Source organism: Amphiprion ocellaris, chromosome 2 (assembly GCF_022539595.1).
Source record: "Amphiprion ocellaris isolate individual 3 ecotype Okinawa chromosome 2, ASM2253959v1, whole genome shotgun sequence".
Lineage (NCBI taxonomy): Eukaryota > Metazoa > Chordata > Actinopteri > Pomacentridae > Amphiprion > Amphiprion ocellaris.
The window spans coordinates 25819644-25843776 of NC_072767.1; the positions used below are offsets into that span (position 1 = coordinate 25819644).

Genomic DNA, 24133 nt, shown 5'->3' on the forward strand with positions numbered 1-24133 from the left:
GAGAATCAGCCCCCCACCCCAGCAACAGAAAAAAAGCATCTCCTTCTCTCTTCACTATTGAATGAATTTGCTCCGATGTGTGTATGTTTTTTCTTAACGAAGGCAGCGCTACTAGAAAAATTGCTCTACTTTCTGCCTGTCGAGGGGCGGAGGCATCAAGAACATGCAGACTTTACAAGCAGGCGGGAGGAGGAGGAGCTGCATGATAAAGTTTTGAATAACGTTGGGAAAGCAAGCAGACTTGTTTGTTGTCCGTGTGGCACGGTGGGAACGTTGTCCTGACAGCTTTTATCAGCCACTGGCTGATAAAATTCAAACAAGGAAGTTTGAAGAACATTCACTACACAATTGAGAATTTCGTTTTATGGCTAGCAACACATCTGATTACTGTTTGAACATGATGTATGAACCCTGTTCTGATTTTGACTGGAGAAAAAAAGAAGGTTTTCATTAACAGCATTTCACATTATGACTTTAATACACGCTGATGCTATATAGTCAGTAGAAAGAGATGTTAACTTACTTGTGCAGGGGGAGTCAGGTATGTCTGTGTCTGAGCGGTAATAGCCGTTTCGACAGGAACAAACACTGGCTGCTCCAGAGCTGGCACGGCTGTTGGCTGGGCACGGCAGGCAGAAGCCGTCCCCTTGTTTGGACTTGAAGGTGCCAGGGCTGCAAGCTGATGGCAAGAGAGAGAAAGATGGGGAAAGACAACTGTGAATAACCATTTTGAATGGCGACATTGAACTCAGCGTTTTGAAAAGTAGTCAACGAGCAACGGGATTCTGTATAACAATTTCTGCTATGTATCACAAATGGGCTGTGCTCTAATTCTGGTGTTTGGTGATAAAAATGGTCGCAACATTTTTAAAAATGGTTCTGCATGTATTTTTGTGTGTTTAAATGTGTATGCATGTGTATATACTGATGATGAGTGCATTTCCAGTAAACGTTTGCAGAAGAAGATGGGGCTTTCTGAGCAGCATGTGTCTGTTTGCTCACACAACAAGGCTGTCAAACCCGAATTACATACATGTAGTCAAAGCAATTTCAGCTGAACTCAGTCTTTTGTGAAATTCATGTAAACAAACATGCAGGGAATCGGAGAGGTACACATGCCAATATATAAACATGGGTCTGTGAACAACTGTGCAAAGATAAATGTCTGTGCAGACACAGCAAATCCTTGAAACTTCAGTGTACTGTGTCAAGAGGCTTTTCTCCATAAAAGACTATGTCTGCATCTTTTTGCATTTTAAATCACTGTCATGCACAAAATTTAGTGTTTAGCTAAACTGGTTCTAGTAGCCAAGTTAATCAGATGAAAACGTCGGTGCCCTTTGAAAATGCCCTATCTCCATTTATAGCCGCTGTTTGTAAGTTTATAACTCGGGTGATAAGAAGCAGACGTGCAGGGAAACAGTGACAGCAGCATTGTGATCCAGAACACTTTGGCAGGCTCCATATCTTCTGCAAACTGTCTCGTTAAAAGATGAATGAGTTTGCTGTGGTGCTTAATAAAAAAGACAGGAGCAGGTAAAGCAGAGTTTATAAGGGCCAGTTGATTAGCTGACCCACTAGTGTGCCAGATCATCAATGCCAAGGACACACTGCAGTGTTTGTCCCTCTGAATGATAATTGTCACTGTATAGCTTCTGTGTTGGATTTATGCTCCCTGTTGACAACAAGGTTGGAGGTGAAATTTGCAGCAGATCACTTACTGCTCCTGCTGTTTTCCAGTTTGTGAAAGTTCAATATTAGCACAAAACCACCAGTTGGCTGCACCGTGTACATTAGCACTGAGTGTATTTGTTCTTAGATCATTAATCTGAGTCATCCACACCACTGGCTAACAGGAAGCACTGCTTGATAAACAGATAAGCAGTGACCTCGGGTTTTACCAGGTGCTAGAACAGCTTCTTCTTCTTTGGGGATCGTGACCCAAGCAAGTTCATTTAAGTTCACACAACACAAAGTAAACTCCAAGAAATTTTTCAACTCAGAGGGGATGTGAATATTGGTTTTTGAACATTAGCCTAACCAAAGATGTTGAGGGAGTGTTTCCATTAAATGAGGCTACTTTTTTTTCAGGAAAGGGTTGAAAGTGCTGATCAATCAATTCCAGTGAGTAAAGGGGTCATCCTCCTCCTTTCATCCATTTTTCCCTTAGAGGAACCATTAAAGAAAGAGGAGGAAAAAGAGACAAGGGGGTAGAGGAAAAAAAGGGGAGGGCGAGGTGGAAGAGGTGGAGGCATAGAAAATGCTAATCCTGTAGGAGCTCACCCCCCTCCCTCTCTTCCTCACTCCCCTGTGTCTTATCCTCTCATGCAGAACATAGAGCTTAAGGAACTGATTAGAATGTATGCTGAAATAGGAAAGTGTGAGGCATGAAAAAAGTAAAGAATATTGGGGGTGAAAAATGTGCAGCAAATGAGTGCGAAGGCAAAAAAAAAAGAGGCTCATCGATTAATATTAATGCTCACATCCTTACTGTAACTCTGGCGGCTTATTAATGAGAGCAACGGCCTTCAGATTAGGAAGGAATTGGAGAAGTAAAGACTAGTAGAGAGAAAGGGAGGACTGGAGGAAATACTGCGTGTTGGAACAAGGACAGAAAAAGCAGAGAAAGAAGGATTCACAGTGAAAAGATGATGAGAAATGGACTAAAATAGTGGGAGAGGAAGGAGAAGTAGACTGAACTTGAGGAGAGGTGATGTGAGAAAAGAAGAAGAGAAGAAGATTTATCCCTTGTGGTTTCCAGTGATTAGAGAACATTTTATCAGGGCCCAGTCGCCAGGACTTTAACCTTGAGCTGCCAGGAACAAACAAATGAGTTTTTAACCACACACACCATGCTTTAGATTTACTATGCTCTCCCTTTCTCTCTCACACACATACTCTCAATCTAAAGGCGAGCACATATTCAATATCCAGGGTGTGTCAGAAGCTGCTACTGTAAAGCATCCTCCCACTCTCTACCTGATCACACTATGGATATTGAAGAAAAGGTCTTCTCAGCCTCATCTCTCTCCTCTCTAAGAAGAAGAATGAGCCCTTCTCAAACCAAGCGAGCAAAGACGACGCACAAACCACACACGAAGTGAGCATGCACAAACACCTCGCAATCAACCCCGCTGATCAATAACCCTGCCGGCTCCTGTCTCTCCCTCATTCTGCTGTCTCCATTTGACCTAGACACCCTAAGCCTAATTTTACGCCCTCATACCCCCCAACACACACACACATTTTTCCATTTATCCTTCGTTCTTCTCCTGCTGTCACCTGCACTCCATTCCAGTCGAGACCTTGCTGTTTAAATTCACCTTTCTCGTAACCTCTGTGAACCCGTCATGTTTTCCATCAGACCTGAAACCATCAGCCACCTCAGCTTTCATAAATAGACAGCATTTCCATTTATTTAGCAACCAGCTGCAAGGCAAAGCTAAGGTCAGAGGAGCCAACAGCCACCTGCTGACAGTGCCACACGTCTTTTATTCTGCCTTGTAATCGTTGGATTAATGTGTCAAAAAAAACAAGGCAAATAAGTGACTCATATTAATGTGGCAGCTGGACAATCCAGTGATAGACACTGTAACCTGGAGCCAAAACAATCCAGACTCAGTCTCTCCAGCAATCGGTTTGTGTCCACAGCAGTCATGTGTCCAGATGAAATGTCCTTCAACAAGACTTTGACCCTTTACTGCACACTCATTGTAATTCACCCTGCATACAAGCATCAAATACTATGTGCCTGAAATGCAAATGTAAGTTTCTCAGGAGTTATAATGTGATACATTATTGATCGCCATAAGGAAATCCCCCCAGCCCCATGATTGCGTATCTGGAAGGTTGGACTAAGGCATAAGGTATAAAATAATACTGCTCTGTAGAGAGGACTTGAACCTTCTGTGTCCTGCTGAAGAATGTCTAACCTCTTAATCCACCACTGCAAACAATAAGTAATGCAATCCTGGACTGACCTAAAATATCTGTTGTGAAAACACTCACCTTGACATTGTGTTTCCTTCATGGCCGGTTCAAAACCAGCCGAGCAGGTACAGGCTCCCACAGGAACCATCCATTCCCCATCTCCATTGCAATAAAGCTTCAGTGGTACAGACACCTCCACAGCGTTGGGGACACAAGTTCCCGGTGCAATGACCAAGGATGTTGCCTCGGCTCCAGTTGCTGTTTCTGGGAAAACGGCAAAATTGGCGATTGTGGTGGAGCACTTCTTGTAAAACACTCTCACTGAGATGAGTGACATGCAAGCACCAAGGTCCTGGAAGGCCAAGTAGAACCCAGCTTTCGACAGCGGCCCAAAACTTCGGACTTTTGTGTTCACCCGTCCAGATTCAAGCATGGAGAAGCTCTCGTCTGGGGCAATGGTGTCCACCTTCACGTAAGGGTTCTCCATCCAGAAAGGACTGGTGGCTGTGGCCGAGTCTGAGTCCGACTCATAGTAGAAGAGGTTGAAGGTCTCTTTGCAGGAACCTGGTATGTTGGGAATGCTGTTGCAGTCACGCACTGTGAATTTCATCTCCACATATACACGCAGTACATCTTTTCTTGGGATGAAGTCACTGCGTAGCCAGTTATTCTGGTTAAGTTCTCGTACGTTGCAGACTTGGTATGTCCGGATGGGGTTCATGGCGTCATCATAGCCGCTCACCTCTTCCCACTGAAAAGAGAGAAGATGAGGAACATGAACAAATTAGACGCTTAATATTTGTTGATATATTTCACAGATAACTTGACAGATACTGAGTCATTGTCTGAGTTTGATCTGCACGTTGTACAATCTGTAAACCTTGCATTGAACCTTGACAAGCTGCATTACGCCACAGTGCATCATAAGGAAAGAAATGAAACTAACAGGACAGAGGTTAGGACCTGGAGAGAGAAGTAACAGGAAAGCAGGCTTTTTTCCACCTCCATTCCCTTGCTTTAGCCATGATGCGCCTTTCAGCTCTGATTAGTGTAGCGAAAAGCCAGGGACAAGGACTGCAGATTCATCACAATTACAGCAACCTGTCACCTCCTCACCACAGAGCCACCACAGCATGTTTACCTCATATCTGTTTGGAAGTAGCAGCCACATTGCTTCACAACCAATTACGCTTCAATTATAGAGCAATGACTGCAACGTCCTCTAATAAAGGCAGGGAAGAGGCACCAGTTAACCTTCATGCTTTTCTGTTTTTACACTCCTCTACATCTTTCAATGCTACTACAGTACCCAGGGGGTGAATTACTCAGGATAAAATGGGATTAAATTTTCTAAACTTTGATTACCAGCTTCATTAAATGAGTGCAAGAAAACTAGACTGCAAAAGCTTTGCTGTGAGACACTGTAATCTAATGTATTTTTCAATCTCGAATGAGGATACCACGATTAAATTGTTTCACTTCAAACAGCGATCCCTGTGTGTATAATATATCTGTGTGTGTCTGTGTGGGTGTGTGGGTGTGAGTACTGAGGGATCTGCTCCCCTTTCCTTTTCTATCAGACAAATATTTGAGTGCATGTATTTTTTTACCAAAGTCAAGACCTGGCGATTTAATTTGCATACCACCATTCACATACAATTCAAAATTCAAAGTGTTTTGCATAAGGCATGGCAATGCATTAAAGCTTTTAAAGGACACTGGGGAGAAAAAAAATAACTAGACAAAGGAATGAAAGTCGAGGTGCAGACTTGGGTCAAAGTTTTTGTAAATTGTACACTGTTCACTCATCATATACTTGACATAGCTGTTGGACTTGCTACCCAAATCCATGACATTGTACTTGTGGCCTTTTGCTTCCAGGATGGTCCCTCTACTCTTTTCAAAAGACTGAAACAATTTTGTCTAAAATGCCAAGACGTATTCATGACAAAATTGTATGTCTCTGGCTGCACTCTTGGGACCAAAGTTTGCTCCAGATCATTTGACTTTCTGAAAACTCTGATAAACAGGCACCAATTTGTGCTTTGGAGACTGTTGTTTCCATCTGAGCTCTGAGCATCTTAATTAAGGCTGTGATATGGATGTGGTGGAGACAGGGCTATTCATCCAAGACCCTGGAGGCCATGAGGGAGAGAGATGGAGAACGGGTGTAGTTCGGCTGTGGCATTAAAATGATGGCAAGACGAGGGAGGAAGCGACCAGAGGGAATCGATAATCACCAGCCAGGTCAATGGGATGGCGAAAAGCATGAAGTGTCAATGGGTATTTAGTTCAGTGTAATAAATCACTCTCTGCAAAAGAGCGATGCAGCCAAGTGTTTGTGGGGGTGTGTATGAAGTTGCGTGTGTGTTTGTTTAAATGGGATTGTGTGAGCCTGTCTGCCCAAACTTGTACTTGCTCTGCGTGTTTGCTTGAATGTGTAGGTGTGTGTCTGTTTGCGTATGCGTGCATTTAGAGAGAGGTCACCCCACGAGACATGCACCAGTGGGCAAACACTCTGAGCGCCTGCTTATGAAGCCTGAATGAATTAAGTAGGTTGTGCGAAAAAGGGTCAAGTTTCTTGGCATCGATTACCAACAAGACGAATCGTTAAATGAAGATTGCCGATCCACTGTGTTTTCGTTGTGCCCTTTCCAATCAGATCTCTACAATTCCCTTTCAGATGACAATGAACAATGCTTCTGTGATGTATTATCACCCTCCTTCAAGGTTCAAAACTTGCTGGGAAAACATTTTGCAATGTTTTGCAATATTTTGGCAAAATTAGGACTCTTGAATGGGGAAGTTCGGTAAGACACTTTTAACAATGCTTTTCATTCTTCAATATTACATGAATTAAGAGTGAACATTAGCTCTCAGCAACCTTGATGGGAACTTAGACAAACTATTATTATTAGCTTTAGGAATTAACTGAAACGCTACATCCCAACAAGCTCAGTGCTACCAATTAGTGTGCTTTTATTTTTTTGTTTGTGGTTAGTATAAATAAACTCACCAAGGCAAATTTTAAGGACGTTGTAGCCTGTTTATAACCTGTTTTATCATGCTGGGGGTCTGTGGAGTAATACACTAACAATAGTTATTATCTAACTAACTTGGTATATTGTGTGGTTATGGAAAGCCCTGTGAGTTTGATACTAGGTCTGAGAAGAGCCCTGCTACAGAGTGGAATTCCCCTTTCAGCTCCCATCTGGTTTGGAGTATAAATGATATGGTTTATGTACAAATATGCACACAATACAGGGAGACAGTGAATAATGGCAAGTGCACCTTCAGATATGTGTCAACATGCACATACCTAGACATGCATCATACTCCAATGCTACAGGCTACACAGATAAACGCAGACAGAGAAATGTACAGTGGAGACAGAGAGGTGAAATGATATGAAAAGATACTGTACGCAAGCGCCTGTGGCATGTGAAGACACTCCCTTATAATTATCAATACTTAAGTATGCATCATCTTTGTAGTATTATGTCTGTAGCTTTATCTGTATTTGATGTGCAACGCTGTGAAACAAGATAGAGATGCTGTGACTCAGACTTGGCTGGACAGCGTCCTGGGGAGAATGTGTGTAGTCTGGTTTTTTTTTGTATGAGATTTTTTTGAGAAATTGATTTTTTTTTCCATATACACTGTCTCCCTCTCGCCGTATGGATACGTCTCTGGATTTTACTTAATCTCAGTCTCACTGCTCTCCCCCTCCCCTTCAAACTTGCTCAGTACGCTGCTTTGTTTGTCCTCTCAGCCACTGTATCGCTTCCCCTTAAACACTTGTCACCCATAACAAAAACAGGCTGCATCGTTCCCTTTGCAAGACTGCAAAAGCATACAAATAAACACGTACCGAATAGAGTGCGTTTAAAGACCGAAACAAGACAACAGGGACGATTGATTTTTTTTTTAATGTGTGTGTGTCTGTGTATGTGTGTGTGTGCAGGAAAAATAAAGGGAAGGAAAACTCAAAAGGTGGAACGATAACTCAGGGAGGGCAAGCGCTGTTTGTGGCACATTCTTCTGGAAAACAAAAAAGCACGAGGAGAAATTTGTCTCTTTTGGTGGGTAATGTGGGAAATCTGGAGTACAAAAAGGCTCGCCACTGTATGCTCATCCCTTGAAAAGGAGCATCTGTTGCAGGTCTGGTAAGAAAAGAAACAGGGAGGCATCTTTGAGTCGTACTCCATGTCTGCTTGGAACTGGTTGGAGCATCGCTGTTGCATTGTGGCTTAACAAGAGGGAAGGAGGCAGAGGAGGGGTGGTGAGGAAGATGGACGGATGGGAGGAGGAAAGTGGGAAGCAGAGAGACGGCATAACAGCCTGTGAGGGGGTGTGTCTTAGTGATTGTTTACAGCTGAGGTGGCTAGTGTGTCTGGCTTCATTAGTGTTTAGTGGAAGGTAAAAGAAGCTAGAATAAAGAGGGTGGGTGACTTCTGGGGAGGAATCTCCCTGCAAGTGCGCTGGGGTACAAACAAAAATATAAAAAAATGGGGGCCCACATTTCAAAACACAAGGACCAAGTCAGGCTGGGACCACACAAAGGCAAGGGGAGGAGTGCTCGCAGTCTTTGAAGTATAGCTGAGGAGGGGTCAAGACTCCTTTTGCTCCTCTTTAGTCCATTGTGGAAACCACATGGGAAAGCTAGATGAGGCTGTCACTGGCACTTTGTGTGAGGTAGATTTGGGTGCCCGGACGTGCAATGGGTCAACAGCGAGAAATATTTCAGTGTTTAAAAGGTTACTACATGCGGAAACTGACACTTTTCACATGCTTGAAGTGCAATGAGGCAGGGGAGGGGAAGGAACCATGTGTAACTGGGTGGGTCAGTGAAATTGGATTGCAGTGGATCTTTTTCTGCTTGCTAAAAAGCGCATCCTGATAAATGTTAAAACATTTCCTGCCGAGTGATTTGCTGAATGACTGTGTATGACTTTCAAATTACAAAAAGGCAGACTGTTCTTTCTTTTTTTTTCCCACCATTTGAATCTCCATTCATAAAACAGTCTTGCTTATCATAAACACACACACAAGTGCACACACACACGATGCCCGGTGTACTCACCCCGGTCTCAGGGTGTGCAGTCCAAGCTAATTCTGTCGTGGCCCACTTAGTGTCCATCAACGTCTCTGTAAATGGAAGCAGAAAGAAAACAACCAGGTCAGACAAAGAGGAACAAGGGTGACAGACGAGATCAATAGAACTTTCAATAGTTTTACAACGTCATAAAATTTGTGTAAAATGATCCGAGGGGCAGATAAGAGGCTTTGACCAAAGCTGTTCTCAGATAACTGGGTGAATAACTGAACAGAGAGAACAGGCTTAGAGTGATATTCGATTCAATTAGACAAAGAAGTACTGTACGTGCCAGTGTGTGTGTGTGTGTGTGTGTGTGTGTGTGTGTGTGTGTGTGTGTGTGTGTGTGTGTGTGTGTGTGTGTGTGTGTGTGTGTGTGTGTGTGTGTGTGTGTGTGTGTGTGACAGAAAAGACAGTTGGCGAGTGAGACGGAGATCCAGGTGGGTGATCGGTGAGATATTGTCTCACATTTTATTGTGGCTTCTCATTTGGTTAATTAGTCACAATTAGGCTTTAAACAAGGAAAAGAAAACAACAGCAAAAGCCTCACTGAAAAACGGTTCCGCTTCCCACACACACACACACACACACACGATAGCACACACACACACATATACAGTGATCAACATGTTGTAAAACTGCATGAGATATACAACCCGACAGAAGGCTTGAATGGAGAGAGGGGTAATAAAGTTAGCTGACACAAAATAGGAGCTCTTGAGGGGAAACACAGGTCAGAACACTTCAATTGGATTCACTTTGTGTCAATACTTGAACACACTTTAAGTTTCGCTCACCGCTACACCTATCTCAGAGGAATGCACACACGAAAGACACAATCACAAAATGGTGGACAGGGATCTCTTCTGCAAATCCCTTTTCTCTTCTCCACTTTCCACCCTCTTGTTTCCACTGGCAAAGATGCCAGCTTTGTGAGCGCGGGGAAGGAAGACTATAAATGTCAAGTCTTTTACTACCTGGCGCTCAAGGCGCAATATGCAGCCACCGTTATTATCTCAACCGCTGTGCTGTTCTACAAGATAGTAAAAGATGATGAAACAGTGCAGCCAGGGAGTGAGATTGCACTGTCCCCGGTCATCGAGGGAAGTGCAAGATGTTCCATTTTTTCCTGCCTCGGTGGCAAAGGATTACCCTGAAGAAGTCTCCCTGCCCACTTGACTGGTTTATGACTATCTTTTAGTTTTTCTCTGTCTCTCCCTCACACCTTTGTAGACTTTCTTTTGCCAAAGAAATGGGACTTGGGTACAAAATGTAATCCAAGAATGTTACCACCTCTTCTCCACATACCTGCTGTTGTCACTGCTACAAACACAAACACACTCCTACTCTTGTGAATTATGTCTAACTCTGAACAAACAGCGTGCTACTTCAGCTGGGAATTCCCACTGAATTTCACCCCTACGCACTTTGACTGACAGCGTCTCTGGCATGTGTAGATGAAAAAATATTACATCCAAGATAGTTCCAGACAAAGCAAGATGTTGTCCCATGCAAAAAAAAAAACAACAAAAACAAACCCACATACAATCAGATTTTAGATGCAACTTTGGCTTGTTCCCCTGAAGAAAAACAGTTTGAAAGCTTCTCTGAGAGACTGTTCACGCACTGAGATCTGTCTGTCTGGGATGGCTCTGGGAGCTGTCATGAACATGTTGTATTTGCAGCAGCACAGGGTCAAATCAGAGTCACGGTTTTTGTCATAAACAATCCAGTCTCTCTCTTACCAGCCACTCTCCAATATTCTCTGCATGCTGATAGCGCAAATGTTTTAAAACAAATCGCAAATGCGGCCTGCTTCTGCCAAGAGCTTTCTTTGTAAGCAGATGCAGCCACATTTGTCACTTGAGCAAACAAGGGCCTACTAGTGTTTTCATCTCAGAAACTGTGTCAGTGCATATTAGCTGCAGGACTTCCCCTGACTCAGACTGTGACAGTGTGTGATTTGGGACTTGTTACAGACGGTTACCCAGGTAGGTAAGCTGGTGTAGTGGAAATGATATACCCCTGCTGACTGGTCTTTATTACTACAACTGGGCTTTGTGTACGGTGCGCCTGGTTTGTCATTAGAGCTGACCTTGCTGAAAATCGCAACGCGGTGAAACACAATGACAGACTGGGAGAGAACAGGAGGCGGAGGCAGAGATGAGGTGGAAAGAACGAGAAGCGTGTAGCAGAAATGGGTACATGCAAAGCAACGTGCACACACCTGTGCTGTCTGAGTCAGTGGTTTGGACGGTGGATCATTCGGGAGAGTGTGTGCAACAGTAACCCCTCCTTTCTCCATGCATCCGCATTGTTTAACCTTACTAAAGCTGTGTTTCTGTGTGTGCATAGCTGTGTGTCCAAGGGCAATTATGTGTGTGTGTGTGTGTGTGTGTGTGTGTGTGTGTGTGTGTGTGTGTGTGTGTGTGTGTGTGTGTGTTTTTGGTGCAAAGCCCTGTATTGTGCCCAAAGTGGAGCACCAATCCTGAGTCAATGGGCCAGAGCAAAAAGGACTGGATGACCCCGACCTAACCCGGCCGCTCCCTCTCTGTCAGTGTGTGTGCTCATGTGTGTCAGTGTATGTGTGTGTGTGTGTGTGTGTGTGTGTGTATGTGTGTATATATATGCTGTGCTCATTTGTCTCTATACACTATGTTTGTGTGCGTTTGTCTAAATAACACATCAGGTGACACAAGCGCACTGCAATATTCAGTATTCTGCAGCGCATGTACAGGCATAGAAGACACAAACACAAGACAAAACAAACCAGAAAATAAAGTGCTGTATGCCCACGCACAAAGCAGCCATTTGCGTTGTCGAACCGACAGACACATGCTATATAGATGATAAAGGACGCGAGGGAGGCAGAGAAAGACAGATTAAAGAGCGAAAGGTATTTTTTTTAAAAGCACACAACCTCTGAAAGCTTCTAAGACCATGCTGGCAGCTTGCCTAATGGGCCTGGGTAAAAGAAAGAAAATAAAAATAGGTGGAAAGAAAACTAGACGGACAAGTTGGGGGAGAAACAGTCGCCGTGTGACGACAAGACCCTCCCCTGTTCACAGAGAGCGCTTTGCCTTTTAGACTGTAAATGTTTCACTTAACTCTCCATCCTGGACATGTGAAAGTACAAAAGGAAAGGTTGGAGGCTCGAGCAAATCAGGAAAATGAACATGCAAATTTACTTTCACTGCCGTAAAGCACAAACAGGGCAAGAGTGAAACATGTAGATGTGGGTGGTATCTCTAGATCAGGACACAGAAATCCACGAGGCAGTTTAATCCATCTTTCTCGCATTCTTTCTTTTTCTCATTCATTTTCAATCTCGTTCTCATCATCCTTGTGAAATAGATCTAATTCCCCATAGTTTCCCTCACTTTCATCTATCCTCTGTTTATTGCACACTTTCACTAATGTCTGTCTTTTTTTCTCCACTAGAAGTATCTATTCCTTTTTCTTCCTTCCTTCCTCTTCTTGCCGATTTCTCTCCCTCCATGCTTATGTTTTCACACTGCGTGGTGATGGATGTGACACGGGGACTGTTTTTCAACCTCCTACTGCTTACGGAGACTATTCAATGAGCGAGTCACCGTTTGAGTCACCTGAGGATTGCTTTTAGTAAAGTGTTATTTATGACGGAGGTCAAATGCACCTGGGATTATCGTAACAACCGTGGGGGAAAATGGCAGTGACATTTGTTTTCTCTGCATGCCCTGATTGTGTGAGAAAAATTGCAGAAATACAAACAGGCTTGGAGAGATCATACACAGACAAATAAATGCTTGCACGCACATACACACACACATGCATGCATGCATACACACACGCATGCAAAGCCAACCCCTGCACTCTAATCCCGTAATGACAGGGCAGGCCTAATAACAGGGGAGGGCACTGAAGCATTCGTCCCTATGGCCGCATCCACACACACACACACACACACGCACACACACACACACACACACACACACACACACACACACACACACACACACACACACACACACACACACACACACACACACACACACACACACACACGCACACACACACACACACACACACAGCAGCCAGTTACAAGCCTCTTAAAATATTTCTTTGTTCAAACAGGCAGACTTCTTAAAAGAAAGAAAAAAGAGAAGGACCCAAAGAGGAAAAAGGGGAAGAAAGGCTATTATTGAGAGAAAGGAATGTGTTTCACAGGGCTAAGTCCCCAGGTCGCAAGGAGCAGACAGGTGAGGGATTTTGCTTGGATCTTGCCGCGACTACTTTTACCACAATTCCGTCAGATGACACATTTAAAGATACTGTAGGTCCCGACAACCTTGGAGACGCGAGTACAAGCAGAGTAATGTTTGCAAAGTTAACCAAATTCTTTTCCTCCGTGTGTCCTGTTAGACACACTTTCTGCTTTAATTGCAAAACAGAATGGCTTCTCCTCAGGCATTTAGCATTAACTGCTGTATTAATGAAACATGATGAAAGCAGGATTTTGTGGCCAGCTCAAAAAAAAAAAAGAAAAAAAGAAACTTCAAACCCCCCTAATGACTCCTTCCCAAAAACTCTTCCCTTCAGGCTTCTCCACTAGTTAATTATCTTCTCCCCACCTCTTCTCCGAGATGCTTTTGTTGTGTGCTTCTGCAGTCAAACAGACCAAGCACATGGCAACCTGGCATGGGGTAGCCACTCCATTAAAATACTATGCCGTCTGGTTGCCAAACACTTGAGTCCCTGTTTAGACACAGAAACAGTGAAATGTGTCAACACTGAGAGCGAGGACCCCACGCTCAACTTATTAGTGCTATTAGCCTGATTGCTTTGTGAGCTATCTTTGTTGGCTCCACTTTTGTCATCCAAAGTGAAGCGGAGGCAGGAGCAGGAGAAAGAGAGACACAGAAGAAAAAGAGAGCAGGAGGAGAGATGCTATTCAAATTCAAATTGTCCACGCAGTCTTTTTGCCTTTGTGCGGGGCCAGAGGGCGATGATTACGAGAAGTCCCCTCCATTTTATGGCGAGACCTCCCCTTTTGCACCCCCTCCCTCCTGCACCCCACACACACACACACACACACACACACACACACACAAACTCACACACACACACACAGTCACAGTCACAGTAATTGGTTGCTGCGACATGGACAAGCCAAGGAGTTGATTCCTCTGTGGAATTCCTGAACGGACTCGCCTCCCATGACAACCCCTCCCCATCAGCACACACACACATGCACACACACACACACACACACACACACACACACACACACACACACACACACACACACACACACACACACACTTCATCCGGCTACCACTCACTGTCAGTCATCCCACAATGGCTGTCACACAAGAGGTTTGTCCTGTGATTGTGTGTGTGTGTGTGTGTGTGTGTGTGTGTGTGTGTGTGTGTGTGTGTGTGTGTGTGTGTTCTAACAGGGTGACACCGCAGATGCCTTGCAAATAAGCTCTCTTTCTACCTTTCTGTCTCCCTTTTTCCTCCTGTTTATTAATTCATACTTTTTCTCCAGATTCTTCCCACTCTTGTATTACCTCTCAAGTCAGATGATATCAAACTTTTCTCAATGGGATCCTTCCCTCAATCATTCCCCCCTCCTGTCCAAACATACCTTGGAGCTGAATATTTTTCAGATTTTGGACAGTGTGACTTTTTTTTTTTTTTTTTTGGTCTGTCTGCTTAGTCCGTCGTATCTCCAGAGGCGATTTCTGACAAGCAGCTCTTAACCGATCACGCTGCAACTTTGTGATAAATAAACAACCAGGGTTTTTTTTTTTTCCCATCAGTGGTTTGAGGAACCAAGCAGAGCCAAGTAAAGCAGTTGAAATGGAAAAAGAAAGAGCTTTGATCGCAGCAAGGACGACATTGTGAGCTAGTGCAGCTGCTTTTTGAAATTACATATATGTGTGTGAGTATGTGTGTTTCTTGCAACCAGGTATTGCCTCTTTCAAGGGCTCATGAAGTCTAGTCTAGTTCCTGTACTGCCAAAGGAATAGGCTCCTTTGTCTTTACCCCCCTCATTCTCCTCTCTCTGTTTCTCCCTCACTCATTCTGTCTTTCTATCATCTCTCTCTCTCTTTTTGCCCCCTCCCCATCCCCTTCTACGCTCCTAATTACAAAGCACAGAGGATCTGACGAACAGGTAGCCCTAAGGGCAGCTGTCTACAAAACCAGGTGTGCCTCTATGTGTGCGAATACATGTGTGTCAGCATATGTGTGCTCGAAGAAGTGCACGCATGTATGTGTTTGCTCGGTCTTCAGAAGCCACCATTTAGCTATGATGACAATGAGTGATCACGCATGTGGCTGTTTGAGTCATAGATAAATGTATGTGGTCAAAACTGGACTTTCTGCTTCTTTTGTCCCTCGTATCTCTTGGGATCACTTAACCTAAACATTTTCTAACTGACTTGTCTGACTTCAGTTTCCCACACGGTGCTTTACGTGTGTGAATGTGCACATTCTCTCCCTTCTTTTGGCTCAACTTCCCGGTTAATAACCCAACCAAGCCTGAGATCCAGCATTCACAGCTGTCTGCATTGTCTCAGAGCTTCATTGAATTGCCCAGTGTTTGGGTGCTTACTGAATAAGTCACAGCCCCTTCATCAATAGCGCTGACAACATAACACGTACACACTCAGACAAGCACATTCGCAGTTGGGGGTAAGCCATTAGCACTTGTTTTACTGGCTGACACAAGCACTTTAGATTGCCTTCAAAATCCAATTCAGGGAAGGTTCGATGGGAGTCGTTGATAGTATATGTGACTGTGTTTCATCAGGAGCGCTATCTTCGCTTTGTTACTGTACTTCAGTCTGAGCGAACACTTGTCATTGTTCACTTGAAGATGAAAATACCGATGTAGCAGCACAGCCAATCATCACCTTACACTAACTTGGTGTTTTCATCTTAGCTGTAGGTCCTATTGTTCCCATTTCATTTTCCATACTGTGAGAGATTGATTTAACATTTTGCTCTCAGAAGGGAACATAAAAGCTTTTGTTAAACATCCATATTTTCTCTGCCTGAATGTAGTCATCCTCACGTGTGTGTACAGCTCCCACAAGACTGCTGACTGTCATGACTTAATAGCACAGTCCCTAAACCTTTGCCTGAGAAGACCTAACCACCTTTGTTTTGCTTTGCTTTGTTTTTTTTTACAGTCATGCCTTCCTGTGTGACATAAAGTTTACTGCTTTCATTCTGTACTGAAATATTCCTGTGGAGGAGTCATCCCAGACCCTGCAGATTTACAACGTTGAGATCACAGACAGCCAAACATGGGGCCACATATTGTGTGCTGAGCTCACCTGAAATGAAAACATAGTTCTTCCACTAAATGAACAGATTATCATCGCAAGCCATCATTTCCCTTTGTGTGTGTTTGATGAGTTGGAAAATGTCATAAAACAAATCAGCTTTGACTAATATAATAAGTGTTATCTCATTGTAGCTGTGATTTTTAAGGTTTGGTGTCATATTCACCACTTTAAGTATGTTCCTCATTTACCAGTGATTATGTTATGGGCATCAGGTCTGCTTGTGTTTAACCACCAGCAGGAAATGGGCGCGAGACCAAATTTCTGTAGCAACATGGGATGTTTACATCACCCAACATGGAAACTATTGCCTCAAACTTTGCCATAAATGAAGTAATTTTTCATTTACAACCCTTCCTGGAAATTCATCACACTTCACCCTTTTACAACATTTTATAATTTAGTTTGAGTGTTTTTGTTTTTTTTTTGACTCCCCATGAAATAAAACATCAAATGCTGACAGTAAACACAGTTTAAACATAACACTCTAGTCATGAATTTGCTGAATCCGAGCACGGGATGACTTGAGCAGTATGTGCCTCTGCGTGAGATGCCTAGATGCCATCATCCGATTTCCTGGCGAATGACTCAGCCAACTGCGACTGAAAAATGCAAACAAGAAGGTGAGTAGCAGGTTCGCTTTTACCTTGAGGATCTACATATGGAAATGCGGATCTACTTGTCAAATTTTGTGGGTATTTGTGGTTGTGTTTATGTTAGTATTAGTCAGAATGCGAACGGAAGCTCGACAGAGCAATTTGTCCGCTTGTGTGTATGCGGTTGTGTTCGATGGAGTGTGCGCGTGTCACCACAGGTCTTGATTTCACTTCGCTTCGCCTCACGCTCCCTGGGGGGGGGCAGCGATATCTGGAATACAATTCTTATTTAAAGCAAAATATAGTGCAGCTGCAGCCACAGCGAGCTCTGATGGATTTATTAGTTTTTTGCCACACAGATTAAAGACTAGTACGTCACACACTCACACACATGAGCACATGCAAGTGCACATTTTAAACTTCTATAAAAAGACTTCTTTGACAGACACCAAAATAACAAGCAGGCAGCACACCTCCTAGGATCAGCTCCACCATTATCTTTCAAACGCACCTATTTATACCATATACTGTGAAATATACTTTTGTTCAGGGCCGATTTTTCCCCAAAGCATTCCTTTGTGTGCAGGGGTTCAAAGCCTTGCTCAAGGGCACCGCAAGCAGAAAGCAGGGAAAAAGAGCACACTGTGCTGATCTGCAGACAGAGCAGTATGCTATATAAGACAAAAGCTATACAACAAAGGAAACTATTTCACAAATTATTTAACAGACTGTCTTGCATTTCATCTTTGGGAAAAAAAAATTAGGCTGCGTGAATTCCCTGAACTGTTACTAATTTTAATGCAACTCGAGTCTAGCAGCCGCTCATTCAATGTGACAGAAACAATCTGAAAAACAGATAAATGTCCATGTACTTTGGCATTTATTTAAAGCTTGTTACTGATATTCACCAATTGCCTTGTTATATGTTCATCTACAAAGAGAGGAACATAAAAGGGGGGTCTTTTACTTGATGAGATAAAGCAGCGCTGATATTCTTTGATTTGCTGCTTTGCCTGGCCAAACATGTGGACCGCTTCAATATCTCCTCACTGGATAAGGCTAATGAACAAATGGCAATCCGTGGCTCACAACATTGATAAGAATCATGTGAGTTAGCGCAGAAGCCAATAAATATGAAGTGCCTCAAAGGTCAGACCAGAAGAGGGGAAGATAGATTATGATTTAATTAGTCTTGAAAGCCTTGTTCTGACACAACAGTCTCATTTAAATTAAATGCTAGAATCTTCAGAAAATTCTAATTAAATTGAATCAAAGGGAGGCATGCAGGTGCGAGAGAAGAGAGGTAGACATTCATGTTCACACGTTGTCTGTCTATGTGTGTGAGGAGACATTCACCTGGCGCCTCTGTCTCTCTGAGGGATTTTGGGCTTTAGTGGTGCAGGCTAACACTGTGACAGGTGAGTGTCAGGACTCCATACTAACCAAATCCAAGTCACATTTAGCATACCAAGGCTGCCAATGGGGCTTTGTCAGCCCTCAATCAATCCTTATTCTTTACCTTAATCAATCAGTCACATTCCTACAGATATCTTGTGTCCCTTTTGTAAGACCAGAGAATTCCTGGGGAAGTGCCTTGTGCTTTCAGAGACCTGTAGTTGCTCAGTGATTGTAATTCGCTTGGATAAAAACTCCAAGTCAAACTGTCTGCGATAAAATAGAAATTTTTGGAACATCAACGTCATATACAACAGGCAATAAATGAGACATTAACCATGTGAAAACAATAATAGATTGTGTACAGTCTCCCGCATTGTCATTGCATTACTTCCCAGCCTAATACAGCCAAAGCACAAAGGAAATAACAAGTGAATATGAGTTTATTTGCAGAGATAAGCAAGTGAGAGGCGTGTGGAGAGAGAAAAGAGAGAGAAAATGATTCCCAGCTTTGGGTGGGGCTGCTTGTGATTAAAAAAAAGTAATTTGGTTCATTTATACTAGCTTTGCTTGTAGGTCTCCATAGAATTCAGCAAAATCAGGAAGATAGGAAGGGAGAAGAGGAGTCAAGGAAAATGAGAGAGGGAAGAGGCAGCAAGAGAATGCAACAGAAGATACATTCAAGGCAGAGACAAAGAAAGAAATGGGAGCAAAGCAGAGAAAAAGTTGGGAATGAAAGGCAAGAGGGGCCAGTAAGGTAACAAAAGGGGGAGCAAGAGGGAGGAGAGAACACAGAGGAGAGAAAAGAAGGGAGAGGAGAAGATGGAAAGCTGGTACATGCTCTCTTGTATTCCCCACAGCCCCTGCACTTCTTCCATTGCCACTGTGTTTTTGGCATGCTGACATGCTGAGGCCTCCAGAGAATAAGTGTAGTTGTGTGTGTGCGCATGTAGACGTCTACACTGTCCTCTGTATGTTTGTGTGTCAGCCTGAAGTGTCTGTGTTTAACATGCAGCCTGATGGGAACTGTTTTTGCTTATTGCCTTACTGCAGCCCAGGGAGCCATTGTCTACCTCACTGCTGTCCTATTCTCTGTTTTTCTACTCTCCTCTCTTCTCCTCTCCTCTCCTCTCTCCTTTCCTCTCCTCTCCTTTCCTCTCCTCACCTCGATGGCCTTCCTCTGCTCCACTGCCCCTTTGCCAACCAAGGCATCCATTCATAACAGCTCGATAGCTCTGGCAGCAGACTGTGTGGAAGATAGCAGTACAGATTCCCAGGCCAAATATATGAAACTGTGATAGCAGCAACTTGTCCTTGGGGACCTGTTTTTGAATATCAATGAAAACATTTCATTGGTGCACAGAATAGTGTTTGCATGTGCACGCATACACTCACCTGTGTGAATGAATGAGTACTTGGTTGTATGGGTGGAAGCTGCTGATTATTGCAGTGTCTCAGGGGGCGTTAGAAGCATAAACATGCACAAACGCACACACATACATACACAGACTTTTGTTCATCAGGAGATGAGCCATTATGCTGCCTGCACAGTCAAACTGTGTGTGAGCAGTTACCTCACAGCACTAATAGCAGGTTTCAGACAATTTTGCGTGTCAGCAATGGCTGACTCAACAAAGAGAACTCAAACACAGGGGAACACAGACTCATACTGTACACTTACATAATGCTAATACATACACATTATGTATAATACATACAAACAGAAAATAAGACATGTTATTAAGACTTGTACACATTCACACACACATAGACACACACACAAATCCTGTTTGTTCACTGCGGGTGCAGCCTAGAAAGAGCTGGAACCAGGCATTGAATAAAAGCCGTGGCTTTTTGAATGGCTGAGCACCACAAGAAAAGGGCTTAGCACCCAGCTTTGCCATTCTGTTTCAACAGCCACTGAGTCGCTCTCACAAACACATGGCCTCTCTCTCCCCGATTCTCTCTGACTTCTCCCTCTCTGTCCCTCCACCATTGTTTCTCTTAATACAGTCTCGACTAATACAGTCATCTGCCAACATATCAGATCACCTTTCAATGCACTTCCATGTGCAGCATGTAATGATTGTGCTGAACCTAATTAAAGATGGATACTTCCTGTTACACCCGGAACAGCTGCCTGTGCGTCTGCAGTGAGGGGCAAAGCCCCAATGCGGTCCACATTTTCTACATGCCAGTGGCTTCCAATTACTTTAAAACAGTTTAAAAAATACTGTGGTGGTAGAAACCAAAAGTCTTTGAGGTTTGCTTGTTTCTTTTCTGCTTCTCCTCGGAAACTCGGACAGACAGGATAAACAAAATAACAGAACCAAAATAGGAGCTCGGGACTGCCCTATTAGCACAGATTCCAGCTAGACACACTACAAGTCATCTTTTGGCTCATCGAGCAACCACAGATGATTTATGAAGATGTTTCAGGGTAATTATCAAGTCAATTATCACCGCCAGTCATGTTAATTTCCCAGGTATGCCCTCATTTACCTGTGAAGAAGAAGAAAAAAGACAGGGAAAAAATGGCAGATGGGGAATTTTAGTGAATGAGTAATTATATTCTACCCCGCCTCACAACCCTACTCCTTTATCCTCTCTTTTCAAAAGGAGGGATGAGGAGAACCAGGTGAAGTGCAAACCCCAGCTGTCCCCCACATCAGCTTGTTAAGCAGACAGAGGGTTTGTTACAGTCTACCTGCTTGCCCAGCCATTACCCATTCAGGTCAAAGATGCCAAGAACAAAAGGGAGGTTAGGGCAGTTAAAGTCAGGAATGCAACCTGCCAGGTCAGGACGCCGCAGGCCTCTGCGACTGACAGACTCCCAGACACACACACACCCTTTCTGTAGCAGCGTCACAAATTCACACACACAAAGATGCCATCAAAGCAATCTCTTTCTCTCTCTTTGTACCCTCACCTACAAGTTGGGGAGTGGTGCCTTATGTAAAGAAAAAACAAAACCGGAATATATCATGCAACATACACACAGGGACAATGACCCAGATTCATTCACATACCAGATGCTGTTTATATAAAACACAGGGCAAGGTAAACTGGCCAGGTCAGCTGCGTGGTTTTGTCCTTTCTCTTCCTCTCACAAATCCTTCCTTCCTTTCTTCTCTGTCTTTCTTTTGTTTCAACTTCTATGACAGTCGCTCTCCCATATGTCTACCGCTCCCATCTCTATATTTTCCTCATCCAAGGTGTGGGTTTAATAGCTCTAACAAAGTGACCGCTGGAAATTCGGAATGAAGTAGTTCTAGTTTCGAGCCGTGCACAACCTTGATGGCAGTATTGCTCTGTGGCATGAAATGGCTGAATACTGTCTAATTTCTGTCTCTCTTCACTAATTCTTTGCAATCTCAACAAAGCTTAATGGTCTATGATGACAAACAGCTGCAAACTGATTACTGAAATGGCTTTTATATACTTATTTTGGAGAACGGGCTTTATTCTATATCTGAAGTAGGTAGTGACAGATAAATGTGTTTATTTGTTATTTGGCATCATTAACTTAGAGTAAAACGTGCAGGGGAGAGACCATAATTATTTATGGCTATTTTGTTTTTCGACAGCAAATTCCCACAAATGGCTCGGTGAGATTAATCATGTTGATCTGTTTCAGAGTGGAGACGCTCTCTCTCTCTCTCACACCATCTCTGTCTCTCTCCACTCGCTGCCACGAGATTCTTGTTGGACCCATATTCTTAATCGCCACTGAGTTAATTAATCTCACACTTCGCTGCTGTAATAACTTGACTTGTTAGACCTCCTCTGCGCAAATGGACTTCGCCTCTTTAGCAGCTAAAAGCACCAGTAATGAACCGGCCAGCAGAAAGGCACAGAGAGGGAGAGGGAGGGAGAGCATCCATAAAAATCTTAAAACATGGCACTGTCAATGCTAATATCTACTCAACCTTACATGTACATTACAATCACATTTCAGCCATTTAGCTAATGTTCCTGCAGAGTGGTTTCCTGTAAGTGTGGCAGTACTTTAAAATAGGCTCCAGTTCCTGAACTGCAAGAAGTCGACAGTCAGGTACAGAATTCTGACAGTTTCTGGCTTTTTTTTTTTTTAAAGGTACTCAATTAAGTTTGCACCATGTTTATTTGAAGGCATTAGTATAATCACCTTTAGCCCCCAAACTATATTTTACAGTACACAGGGAGCTAACATCATGAAAAAAGTATGGAGGGAGGACAATGTTTGAAAAAGGAGGATATAAATAAAATAGAGTTGACTGACAGTATAGGCAAAGTTACAGCCAAACTAGAGCCTTCAGCATCCACACTACCTGTTCTCAGCCCAGCCCAGCATTTAATGGTCAATCCCATGGTCAGGGATTTCTGAGGTCCCAAACCTTATTAGATATTAATGTATTTAACCTATATAGAAACCATTCAATAGACAGTCGCAGCACAGAATCTTGGCTCTGGGCAATTAAAAGAAGTTGACGGATGGACAGACAGACATCCAAGGCTGCTGGGGTCCATATGGCAGGGGGCTTTCAGAGGCCCGCTTCAATTACATAAAGACCTCTGTGCATTGGCATGACACACAGGGGGCCCCAGACAGCAACACCAGAGAAAGAAGGAATAAATCATACACCAGTTAGTAGCACAAACACACACATTCACTGACACACAAATGTACACGTGCAGAAACAGGCACACTGGCAAGGACACAAGTCCCAGATGCAGACGCTTGAGACACACACTCACATACAGCACAGGTCAGCATAGGAATAGACAAAATAAGATTTCTGTTTTTGTCTAGAAACACAAATAGTCATCCTGTCAACAGTCTATGATAAGATGAATCCTTAAATAATCACAGCATGATAACAAAATCACTTGCGTCACTGTTCCACATGCAAGTACCTTCAAACTCCACCAAAACCACTAATCCCAAAACAGTACAATAGGTGGAGTTTCTGCCCTTTGTCCATATTCATGTTGTCAAAGCAGTGTAAAGGTGCTGTGAGGTAGGTTGATGTTGGCAGCCGTCTTCCAAATATTATGTCCCTGAAAGATTTTCAATTACATTTTGAGGAAAGCATATTTTCTTCCAGACTACATTTGTTTGTGACATCCCATAAATACATTTCTAATCATCATAATTTCGCCAGTTCTTGATTTGCTTTTCAACTCTCGCTTCATTTTAGCCAACTAATCATATATTCAGACAGGGCAGGATTTGTGACCCTGGTGATCCAGAAAATAGAAGAGGGAAAAGAGAATAAGGTGTATTTTAACCCCCCCAAAAATTTTATTTTCCTAAATCTAACCAAGCTGTTTGGTGCCTAAACCTAACAAAACAGTGAGCTAAAATAAATTAAACAGTGAGTGAAAATGAGACTAAAAATAACGACCCCACACGGGACATGAACCCCAGTCTCCTGAATGAAAGTAGTGTGTTGGATTTCTACCAATACTGCCCATCAAACCTCCTAATGTGGACACTATGAAAGTGGACAAGTTTCCTACTATGTCACACCTTACCAGGAAAAAACATGTTTCATTCAAAATGTAACTGAGAATGCAGTTTAGTTGTATATGGACATAAATGATTTAGGAGACAGGGCTGAAGTGAGGCGGCTGGGTTGAATGATAGGGATGATAAATGAGATTAGGGAGGCAACACAGAGTGTAGGGTTAAATGCCGTTTCTGGCCTTTTTTTTTCCTCTATTGAAGATATATAGTGTAGATATTTTTCATCCTGTCATCTGTCTACCTCTCCATCCCTCTCTTTCTCTTGGGATAT

General features: G+C 43.2%; 1 protein-coding gene across 11 annotated transcripts in view; it reads right to left on the bottom strand.

Moving 5' to 3' along the window:
• Nucleotides 1-24133, bottom strand: part of LOC111586506 (ephrin type-B receptor 3-like) — a 61283-nt gene that overhangs the window by 21673 nt on the left and 15477 nt on the right. For all 11 annotated transcript variants that reach the window (XM_035942006.2, XM_023296245.3, XM_035942009.2 and 8 more), the window contains exons 2-4: nucleotides 9014-9078; nucleotides 4009-4681; nucleotides 524-679 (exon numbers count right to left, since the gene is read on the bottom strand). In XM_035942006.2, coding sequence (XP_035797899.2) covers nucleotides 524-679; nucleotides 4009-4681; nucleotides 9014-9078 — 894 coding nt within the window. The remainder of the gene's footprint in view (nucleotides 1-523; nucleotides 680-4008; nucleotides 4682-9013; nucleotides 9079-24133) is intronic.